The sequence below is a fragment of the Colias croceus genome, chromosome 2 (genome assembly GCF_905220415.1).
Source record: "Colias croceus chromosome 2, ilColCroc2.1".
In the NCBI taxonomy this organism is placed as follows: domain Eukaryota; kingdom Metazoa; phylum Arthropoda; class Insecta; order Lepidoptera; family Pieridae; genus Colias; species Colias croceus.
Genome location: NC_059538.1, coordinates 312586 through 324852, shown reverse-complemented (window position 1 = coordinate 324852; position 12267 = coordinate 312586). Strand labels below are relative to the sequence as shown.

General features: G+C 32.8%; 1 protein-coding gene across 3 annotated transcripts in view; it reads left to right on the top strand.

Moving 5' to 3' along the window:
• The window catches only part of LOC123703589 (nose resistant to fluoxetine protein 6-like), a 35426-nt gene extending 23292 nt beyond the window's left edge, over positions 1 to 12134 (top strand). The window contains exons 2-15 of one of the 3 annotated variants that reach the window (XM_045651691.1): positions 735 to 854; positions 3539 to 3672; positions 4037 to 4209; positions 4817 to 4935; positions 5852 to 5956; positions 6440 to 6618; positions 6844 to 6944; positions 7353 to 7484; positions 7801 to 7966; positions 8463 to 8542; positions 8849 to 9074; positions 9713 to 9887; positions 10233 to 10375; positions 10897 to 12134. In XM_045651691.1, coding sequence (XP_045507647.1) covers positions 735 to 854; positions 3539 to 3672; positions 4037 to 4209; positions 4817 to 4935; positions 5852 to 5956; positions 6440 to 6618; positions 6844 to 6944; positions 7353 to 7484; positions 7801 to 7966; positions 8463 to 8542; positions 8849 to 9074; positions 9713 to 9887; positions 10233 to 10375; positions 10897 to 11025 — 1982 coding nt within the window. In that variant the 3' untranslated portion in view covers positions 11026 to 12134. Of the gene's footprint in view, positions 1 to 734; positions 855 to 3538; positions 3673 to 4036; positions 4210 to 4816; positions 4978 to 5851; positions 5957 to 6439; positions 6619 to 6843; positions 6945 to 7352; positions 7485 to 7800; positions 7967 to 8462; positions 8543 to 8848; positions 9075 to 9712; positions 9888 to 10232; positions 10376 to 10896 lie in introns of all 3 variants that reach the window. The other 2 variants (XM_045651685.1, XM_045651679.1) reach the window with 2 other exon arrangements.
• The last annotated feature ends 133 nt before the right edge of the window (positions 12135 to 12267 follow it).

Genomic DNA, 12267 nt, shown 5'->3' with positions numbered 1-12267 from the left:
TTTTTCAAATTCAAATTCAAATTGCTATTTAAAAACACTGTTTAGATGTTCTTTATTAATTTAAATATTCATTTTAATATTTTTAGCAGCGCATTTTGGAAGATCACGTACCTACAAAGTGTGATCATTAACATAAGTTTGTCAAAAACATAATAACAATTTTATTATATAAGAAAAATTAAAAGTTACGTTATTTAATTATCTCGTAAAATTTATTGCCTTCCGCCATTAAAATATACATTCCTTTATCTTTCGAATGAGTAGTAGTATGATAATTTACTTTTATGTTACAAGGTTTCAAATTAATATAAATAAAAATATAATTTTTAATTTGCAAGTTTATCTCATTAATCATAATATTATTGAATCAATTAATCTTATAGTGTTTATTTTTATCCTCTAAAAAAACTTGTTAATTTATTTAAAGCGTGACCAGTAGCTTTCTTCAACTAATATTTTTAGCGACGACTAATATGTGCAATGATTAATATCTCTGGTCAATCTAGATTCAATCCCTATTATGTATAAGTATTTTTTTTTTTTCATATTTGATTTGTATTCATTTATTTGTTTTCTATCATCTATGAATTATAAAAAACTATCACGAATGCTCGATACCTAATTAAATTTTCAAAAGCTTCATCTTAGAGCTTTCGTTGTATTGCAACTCCGACTTACTAAATAAACTAATTCCGTTTATTGCCTTAAATTAATAGCCAAATTATTTTTTCCAGTGGAGGACGCGAGTGGGAGATATACCTCTATGTTTTACTGGGGTAACAACTACTGGACCGGCTCCGCTGAACTCTGCCAGATCCTCAACGAGCAGCATGCCCCACGGTCAAATAGCAACCGTAAGTTTTTTATCTATAGCACAGAAAATCAAACATTTATATATTCAACTAGACTTCGTTTAGAAGCGCTTTTTAATCGTCAAAATACAGATAAATAATAGTTTTTTACAAATACGGATAATGAAATTCTATAGCTTATGACTTATGTAGTTAACTATTAATAATGTTTGTGTAAATGTATGAATGTAAATCGACAATATAACCCGTTAAAAGCTTCTAAAAGTTATAGACCATCGATAGTAAGGAACAAGGAAGTTAGCGAAAAATCTTAGATACCTAATTACATATTAATGTCAAATCATATTACCACAGATAACATAATACTATACTAATATTACCATATTATTAGACGTCAATCAAGCTTCAACTCCTAATTGGATTTAAATAAATTAAAGTTAACCAAGAAGCTATGTAACCGTTCTATTTTTTTTTTATTCATAGAAACACTATATTATTCCTAAGTAGGCTGTAAGCTACAATTACCAACATGAAATTGAAGCCTTTTTGCTTTGAATAATTATCTTGAGCTCTTTGTTTTGATTGTAACTCGATACAAAATACAATCACTTGTCCATCTAACAGCCTAAAGCCTTGGCCGGTGATTGTCTCCATTTAGGTTAATATACAACGAGCGTATCGCTAAAGAAATCTTTACTGTGATCGATATTGCTCAACACTTTTTGCTCTTGATAAGGTCGTTGATCTACGGTTTATTTGTTTATTTTTAGAATAGACAAACAAAAGAAAAAAAGCTCTGATGGTGTTAGGAAACTTAATGAAAACAGTTCCCTTTTTCACAATTTGTAATTACATATAAATAAATACATAAAAGTAATATAATGTACACACGTTATTAAATCTTTTTTTTAATAAATAACAATAAAAATTAAAATAAAATCCCAAAAAATTTTCAATTTACTACTTAATTTAAGAAAAAATCTGCATGATATTTTATTAAAATCATTTTTGACACGTACTTATTTATTTAACTTTGTTCACCCTTGAGCTACGGAAACGATGACATGCTATTTATAAAACTTGCAGCCACCAATCTAATCTGATCATAATTAATTTAGTATAAGCCATTTTTTTTAATTGTCTTAATAAATTATCTGTGCAAGTGTCAGAAAGCGCGCGCTTTCTATGACGTAATGCAGATTTACAAATAAAACAATGACTAAGGAATCCTATTCCTTATTCATTGAAATAAAACCAGAGTGCTGTAACATTTCTTAACGTCTGTGCAATGCGTACATTCCCTCGTGGGCGCGCCGCGCGACTTTGTCAATTTTCCTCAACCATTTCTAAATCACACCATTATTTTGTGGATATGGTGATTCATTAGTATTTTGTAAAAATAACCCGACCTACAAATCTTAAAAAAAAGAGCAAACAACGTAAGAATGAAAGGGCGCGAAGCAATGAGCATGCATTGATATAAGATTTGCCCTTAAAATTAATTCAATAGATGAAAATATAATAATTGTAATTGAATATTGAAATAATAAAAAACGTTTATCTCGGAAATGTAATTTGGAATTTTTGTCTATATACTTTATGCACGAATATAAACATGTCTAATTGTGCTTGGTATAGGTAATTTTACAATTTTAGTCTCAACAATTATATTATAATTAATCTTAATTATTGGTGCATAAAACAATATTAAATTGAACGGTTTTGTTTTATATCTATATTCATCAATTTATTTTACAAATCGGCATTATGTCGCTCTTGATCGCATATTGGATGCAACAGAAATTAAATGCATACCTAACCACTACCTAACTCAACGAAAATGAACTTAACTTAAATACAATGTAGTTTTTTTGCATAATCTACATATTATAATGTCTCTCCTTCAATGTTATTTAAATAACATTATGTGCTACTTTGTGTTTAAATTAAAATAAATCTCTCCAATAGTCCAATTGAACTTTCAATAAAATACATAATATTATTTCTTGTAAATACAAGACAAAGTATCACATGTACACGTTATGTTTTTATATCTTGGTGACATAAATTGTTTATGAAAAATCAAACACAAGGAAATCAACAATAATGATTATATCAATTTTATTGTAGAAATAAATTCATAGAATCCGCAATCATTCATGCATTGAATATTATACTTATTAGTGGCCGCAGAAATTTCGATTTCACAATATGACTAATAAACTTTTACGTAATTATTACTCTAATATTTGGAGCGTGGAGAGACGAAACAAGTGCTTGAGATTAATTGTTAATTACTCATTTCATTAAAATTTAATTTGCTCTTCTGTCAAGGTTGTATTTCACAAGGTATGAATGGAGAGATTCTTAATTTGTCTATTTAGATTTATAATGGAATATTTTTCAAGATACTACAAATACATTCACTTATTTCAATTATTCATAATTAGCATTCACGTTTCAGTAATATAATAGGCATTTCTTTATATTAAAAGTACGAGATAAATTCGTAATAATGAATTTATGAACCATACCTTATCTTAAAGTTAGGCTAGATGTTTAAGTTTAGTAAACTAAGGCTACAGGTACCTACAACAATATCAAAATTAGCTTCATTCCTTTCATCCTCATAAGCCATTTGGCGGCATAACTCAATTCATAATTATTATTTTTTCATTCCTAATTCAAATATATATTTTTTTAAACAGACACATTGCATGTTTCAGGCAGCAGCGGCTCACAAATATTCAACGACTGGCGCCAGGATGTATCGATGTCCGGTCTGGGCCCGCCTTTTGACACCGCCTTCTACAATGTGCGGATGGCTGTTACTACCGATCTGCACGATATTATTAAAACTGTAAGATTTTTTAGTAGTGTTGATAAAATTTAGGAATTAAAAAGCTACAAATCGACAGACTCGCACACCCACATTTTGATATATTTATAATTGTTATATCCTTTCTATTTAAATACTGATACTGCCTTATATTTAGGTTGCCATAAACCTAAAATCTTAGTATTTATTTATTTATTACTATTAGTTTGAAAATTTACTTTCTTTGCTATTCAATTGTGAACTTAATTCATCAATAAACTGACTTGTCATACTGATCTACGCTAGATTAATAATTTCCCTATTTCAAAGCATTGGGAAAAATAGCTAAGCACACTAATAATTCCAACAATATGGCAACATTCAAACCAAATTTATATTATTCCAGCGTCGCACAATCCACCTCGGCCTCTGCCTCCCGCGCGCCTGCACGCGTGAGCAAATAGCCGACCTGGTGGGTGGAGTACATGCACCACTCCTGCATCACACCGTGGTGGCTGTCCGGTCGCCAGAACATGGTGGCTACTCATACATCAATGACCCCACCTTCCAGATCTTACTGTGAGTGCTTGTGGTTAACAACGTCTTGGTAGTCTATGAAATCATCTAAATAGGGTAGATTATTTGTGTATTTGAAGATGACTTAATTTCAGAGTGGTATTTCTCAGTGTGAGAACCATAGAAGTGGAATAAAATTTAATGCTTCGTGCTACATGTGGTACAGAAAATGTATACATAAACACTAAACAGCTCTGCAGTCTTGAGCTATTGATATTTGGATATAGGATAAGGAGAAATCGAAAATAATGTTTATTCCACCAAAAAGATTTATCATTTCCAGGGTTATCACTCCAATCAATGAAGAAGCTACGTGTTCTTTGATTAATCCCCCCTTTGATTAATCTTGCCCTTATCTACCATCCTAACAACAATTTTACTATATCTATTGTAGCGACATCTTTGATTGAGTTTGAGTTTGAATGCTCAAGCGAAATGTTTTCGCTACAGAACATGACGAACATGAGTCGCATGCTGTCTAATCGAGTCGGGAAACCTCATTTTTTCCATGGAGGAAATCTACCTTTCTTCCTCCATATCTATAAACAAGCATTTTATTGATATACTAATTTTTATGATAAAGATAATTAATATACATTTTTCTGTACAGTGGAGTATCCTGCCTAGTCACCATACTACTCATCACAGCTACAATCTACGACGTAATGATTGCTCGGGAGGTCCGCGCGCGCCGCCGCCGCGTCAACAACATGGCCGCCGTCGAGAACGGTAACACGCTGACCGGACTTGACGCTATTACTGTCGCTAAAGGTATCCGACGAACTACTGACAAACTACTAGTTACTACTACTAATCTGGAATGTTAGTTTTGTAGATAGGTGTGGTTTGGAAGACTAATTCACCGTCTTAAAAGCTCATAGTAAAAGATTTTAGTGGACTCTAAGGCCTTATCAAGTAACTATCTGCGAAAATAAAAATACGTTATGAGAAATTGAAAATTTTGTATGAGCTATAAAAGCTCAAATGGCATTGATTGATGTAATATGGTTTCTTATTAGTTATATGGTTTCGTTCACATTTTTTATACATATAAAATGAAATTATAAATCTTTAGAAGAACAAGTATACTTAAAAAAATATGGTTGATTTTGAAATTGCCTTAGAGGGGTCGTTAATACCTGCGTTTACCTTACTAAGTATAAGACGTTTTCTACAAGAAAATCATCAATTGATAGGACAAAACATGCTGAGCTACAAATCTTGTCATCTATATTTTGATGAAAGTTTGCGTTTTCCTTTGTTAGGCCCAACTAACTCAATTTACAGAATATATAAAAAAATACAGAAATTACTGCATGACTGACTGTTTTACTAACTTGGACTTGTGGTGACATTTGGTTGAAAAAAAACTAACATTGTAGTACTTTTTTAATTTAATTAATGTTTTGAAGGTAATCCCAATAATGTTTTTTCTTTCAAGTTAAATACATCTGCATTTAATTGATACTACATAATGTGTAGGGATACAATCATAATTCCAAAAACGAGGAAGAGTAAAAAAACATGCAGATACCATATAATATGTTCTTATTACTTACTAAAATAATGTTCAGATACTAATAATAGTTACATACTATAACCTTACTATAACTTATCCTGTGCTAATAAATAATTCTCTCCTCAGGCAAATCAATGTACAACGTGAACAACAACATCGCAATCAACAGCAACAACTCTGAAGAGCGACTCACTGCAGAAACCGCGTCCACTGATGAAGAAATCAAACTCAGTAAGTTCATAATCATTCTTATCTGTCCATTTTTGCACCTTTGTCGTTTTTACTTACATTGATTGCACCATTCCGATTAATTTCACAATTATTTGCACTGTTCTTTACGTAAATATTTTTTTTTTTTATAAATTAATTATTGAAGTACCTATATGCACTTTCTAAATTCTAGATGTAATGCCATCTAGTAAGCTTTTCATTCTTTTGACTTTATTAGTACAACATAGTTAATTGGTCACATTGTGGTCGCATTTTAATTTTATACCCTTTACACTACGATATCTATAAGTACTAACAAAATACTCTCCTTAATTATTATTATAACTTAATTTGATTTTGATTTTATTTTATCAAAGTTTTAAACTTTAAACTATAGAAATGTTAAAATGGTCTAATTTAAAAGATGACAAAAGCTCTATGACTTTAAAATTCCTAGCTAACAATTTTCCAATGAAAGAAAAATCCAAAAATAATAATAAACAGATGTGATTCCCTCCCCAGGCGTCTGGTCGGAGCTGCTTCTCTCCTTCTCCATGAAAGCGAATGTCCTGCAGATCTTCGACCAATCGGTCGGGTCTGACACTGTTCCTGTTGTGCACGGTCTGAGATCGTTGTCTATGGTCTGGGTCATTTTTGGACACACCTGCATCGTTGTTTTTAAGGTGAGTGTGCATAAATTTACAGTGCGCTTAAAAATATTGAAACTTAGTGAATGTTGAAATATATTAATGCCTTTGCGAAGCTTTCATAAGAAATCGCTGTTTTTGAATAAAGAAGTTACACAAAAAATACATTATCATTAATTTTAAAATCTAATTAGACTATACTACATTTTCATATTATAATTATTTAATTTATGGTAGATAATTTTAAGATACTCATTTCAGTATGCTGACAACACTGCACTTCGAGCTATCCTGGAGAAGAGCTTCTGGTTCCAGCTGATCATCAGCGCGGTCTACAGCGTCGATACTTTCTTCTGTCTTGGGTATTTCATTAGAAACAATAATAAACGATTATTCGTATAAGTTACGTAGCTTTGTATTAACTACAGGTAATATTTTATTACTCGATTTTCTGCAAGAACAAGAACAAAAATTAATCAAATCTTATTTATCTGAGAGGATATATCTCGTTGTATTTTCGAAATTGTAATAGGATTAAATTGACTCACCCATTTTTAAGCTAAAACTGTTAAATGTTTCATCAAAATCGGTATCGAAGCATAACATTTGTAAGATTTTTATTCTTTTCCAATACGAATCAGAGCTCACACAAAATCTTATATGTACATTATAAATAACTCACAAAACTTTTTTCACAATTTCCAAACTCATCAATATAACTCACAATACGTTTCTCACAACTCCCAAACTCACAGTACTATGTCCAACAGTGGCATGCTGGTCACGTTCCTGTACTTCCGAACTAACGCAAAAGGCAAACTGGACCGACTCACGAAGGGACGACGGAAGCTCACCGCAGGGCTCCTGCAGTTCTTCGGTCTCCTGGGATATAGATTCGCTAGGTAAGATTCTGGTCGCAGCTTTTCAAATTAATAACTGTAAAACACGTTTAAACTTATGAAATATTTGTATTGGCACCGATTCTTGATAAGTGTAAGAAGTTTGATGTCTCTGTCCGTTTAAAATCGTATCTAAAGACCTACGACATCTTTAAGACGAAGAGAAATTTTGTAAAGCTTTTAATAAGGATAATATGCAACACTAATATACAAACCCTACACAAACAGACTGACCGCACCATACCTGTTCATGCTGGGCGTGTTTTTGTGCAACATAACAGTTGACAACACTAACCTAACCCTTAATATTGTTATACAGACTGACCGCACCGTACCTGTTCATGCTGGGCGTGGTGGAGGTGACGATGAAGTGGTTCGCGCACAACGCGGTGTTCGAGCCGCCCGCGCTCGACCACGAGACGTGCCCGCGCTACTGGTGGCGCAACCTGCTCTACATCAACACGCTCTTCCCCGTCGATCAAATGGTGAGATGCAGTTTTTAAATGAGCAACTATGGAGTTTCTTGCCGGTTCTTCTCGATAGATACTGTATGTAATGACGATTCGAAAGTGCTTCTAAAAGAAGTCTAGTTGAATAAATAAATGTTTGAGTTTGCTGGACGTGTTGAGAGTAAAATTTCAAGGTCGCGTCATATCAATACCCTCATGACATGGTGTAAGGCGAGGATTTTGGAATCTTTGTTATCAGCCCGTGATGCAAAAATGACTGAGTGTTATTTATCTTAGTGATTGACCTGCATTTCAAAAGTTGAAAGTCAAGTTACTTTGAATGAAGATCAGTAGTATGAGTAGTTTGTAGTTCTTAGTTATTGATTTGCAGTTTCGATGTACTTAGAATGCTTTTTGATAGAAGTTATGACTTATGAGCAGTAAAATTTTATTGATTAACTAAAAGTATATTTGATAATTAGTGGTTACATTAGTTAACAGTAAAATTTCAAATGATATTATTGCTTTCCAGTGCATGTTATGGAGTTGGTACCTCTCAGACGACACCCAATTCTACGCAGTTAGTGCGATCTTACTTATCCTAGCAACCAGGTAAGTCTTTCTTACTCTGTACTTATATTTGATCATTTATTAGTATCGTGAACAGTAGATTGAATACTGTTACAATAAATAAATGAGCGTAGGTCTCTATTATTTTGCACTAGCTATAATAGTAACTACAAATTTCTTTCTTTAATATTTTCCATGACCCTCTTGGAGACAGTCCATTTTATCGATCGAAAAGTAGTTAAAAAAGGGCACTATTCTTTGACAAACTCAAAATCTAACATACCAAAACAAATTTAACCAAACAACATGGTCAAATCTTACAAATATACAATCTACCCCATTTTCCAGCCACTTCAAACTCTCAGTGATCCTCACCGGCGTTTTCTTCGTGTCATCTCTATTCACAACTGGCTATGTATCATGGAGCAGTGAACACATTCCCAACAGTGAAGACCCGTTCACGCAATTTGACAAGATTTACGACAAGCCCTGGACCCGGCTGGGACCCTATCTCGTTGGCATGGCAACTGGCTGGATCTTGTTCAAGACTAACTTGAAGATTAGGATGGGCAGGGTGAGTAAAAGTTTCAAAAATATTTATGCAGTCTTATTAATAAAGGAATGTTTCCGTTTAGCAAAATTTGCTCATCTTCGGAAATATTCATATACCTACTTTATGATTATCAAATTTACCCACCTATTGAAAGAATCCATTATTTATAACCCTTTTTTCTTTTTTACTCTGCACCTACTATTCGAGTCCAAATTCCAGATGTGGGTCACAATAGGCTGGGTACCTAGCTTACAATTCGTATACGATTATGAATTTTACCCATCTATTAAAGTCCATAAAGACTTCAACTCTACACACCAACTAATAAAGTCCATTTCCCCAGATATGGGCCACAGTAGGCTGGCTGAAATGTACGAGCACGATCTTGCTCCTAATCTTCGGAACAATTTATACACGAATTTAAACCACCCATTAATAGAGCTACTAGCTCTATACACATACTAATAAAGTCCATTACGTACGAATGACCCCTATAACACAGGTTTAACCTAGCATAGGGGTCATTGTTTAAACTCTGTATGTAAAATAAAAATGTATGTAGGTACCTACAAATAAGATCTGTATACACCTTGTGCTTTTGTTTTTTGAGTCAAATAAACTTTATTTCTATTATTTTATTTTATTTTTTATTTCCCCAGATATGGGCGACAGTGGGCTGGGTGGCATGTACCAGCACGTTACTGCTGCTAATCTTCGGCCTGTACCGCACGGAGCTGAGCGCGGCGAGCGCGGCCGCGTACAGCGCGCTGTCGCACTCGCTGTGGGCGGCCTGCATCGGGTGGATCATTATAGCTTGCTCTACGGGTTATGGAGGTGCGTACTTACTGTTTTTTCTAAATATACGTAACTCTACTAGTTACAAAAGTATAGGTATATGGACATCCGTATTTCGAATAAATTATATTATAATTTAAGATGTTACAAAGTTCTCCTATCGTAGTGACGTAACAAATTTAGAAGTTTGTACTTCGAAATTTAACATCACAGCTAGTGTAATCATTATTTTGGATTAACGCAAGCTATTGTTTTTCGTTCTATATTCAAAACGTACTCACATGATCAAGCAACACGTTAAAAGAAAAAGAAACAATACATGCCACTATTTCATAGCATCACTCCAATAATTGGTACAACTAAAAACTAACATCTCCATTCCAGGCTGGGTACGAACGCTCCTCTCCGCGCCCGTGCTGTACCCGTTCTCCCGCGTGACGTACTGCGCGTACCTCGTGCACCCCGTCGTGCTGCGCTACGTCGCCATGCACCTCACGCACCCCATACACTTGGGCGAGATGCTCGTGGTGAGTGCACACATATACACACACACAAACACATATCCACAATATTTAGCAGTATTTTCCCCTCTATATAAATAAAAAAACACATACAAACGCAAACACACAATATGAACACAAACAAACACACACACAATACATATGCGAGCATACATACTCTGAATACAGAAAACAACACATAAACATTAACACACATACATTTGCTGCTCACTTTATATCGCTGACAATACAGTCACAATACACTGCACATATAAGTACAGAAACAAAATAAAAACACAACCACACATACACGTACATTGCCCAATTTACAACAGATCACACATAGTACCTACATACACGGAAGCACACACGCGCGGAACTTACAAATATGAAAACAGTACAATGTAAACAACACACAGTACACACATTAAAAACAAGAAATTACAGTACACTGTACACATATTGCATACAGTATCTACAAACACAACTTGCAACAACATTTTTTTTATAAAAAATATCAATATTAATTTTTTACACTATATTTCCAGTTCGTACTATTCCTGGGACTGACTGTGATATCCTACTTCCTTGCGTTCATCATCTCAGTGGCTTTCGAAGCGCCGATCGTCACCATGCTAAAAATTGTATCGCCGTCGAAGAAACCCCACAGAGTGTAGTCGCAAATACTTTAAAATACATTGCTTTGTATGTTAGAAAATCATGTTCTAAAGTAGATTTGTACCTTACATATGAAGCAATGTATTGTTTAACCCAAAATTGTCGACTAAAGTCGAAAAGTCTTAATTTTTAATCGTGTGAGTAGAATAAGTTATGTTAAGAGAGAATTGACTCGTGTATGTGAAAGATGTGTGACGTTTTTTTATTTATATTGTTATTACAAAACTTTAAAATGTTTAAAGTTAGCCCAAGTGCACGCTTGTCGCTCGTTCAATGCACTGAAATGAGTCTCTAAAAATATTTTTTTGTAAAATAATACCTATGCAGTTCAGAAATTTTGTCACTTTCAAACTGCACACTTTCTGCCCATTTTACATCTTGAGAATGAAAGAAATTTACATATTTTGTAAATTTAATAAATTACTTCATATTTTGATTGATTTAAAAAAAGGGGGACCCCAAATTTCATTTTTGTCACTTGCCTACTTGACTTGACTTTTCTTGTTGTGAGCAAAATATTAGTAATGTAATACTCGATAGAGTCGTCCCATGTGTTATAAAAATATAACTTAGCTTGTAAATATATTTACAAATATTATAATTGTACAATATAAACCTGTATAGTTTCTTAAGTTTCAAGAAATCAGAATCTAGTTGACAATGTGTTGGATTTTTAAATCTATGGAAAAATGTGTAATCGAACGACAAAACAAATCGATAAATAGTAATTAATGAAACATTCCTATGACATGAATATACATTTAAACTTATAACAAGTAATTTTTAATAAAATTATTTGGTAATCAATTTAAATAAAAATTATTTCATAATTCCAAAGATAAACGGACATAAGATTATTCGAAATTATCTGAATTATTTGATAAAAAGCTGAGCTTTCTTTCAAAAAGGAATATGTTTTGCTCAAATTACTGTTTTTTTTTTTAATTATTATATAAGTACATACTTGTGTTCACTGTTTATTGATTGACAATTATTATTATTCTAGTAATAAGTTCCAAAAATGTAAATAGGTTACCGCTATATGTAAATATGCTGTAAATATTATCTAGTGTAAGGTTTGTACGATTTGTAATAAAACACAATTTTAATAATATTTCGTTTTATTTTGAGGTAACAATTGATTCTTATAAATAAATAAATACTTTGGAATACTTAAACTAATAGCAAAAGCTATTATATCATAAAATCAATATTATCAACTAAACTAACTTAAAAATTTA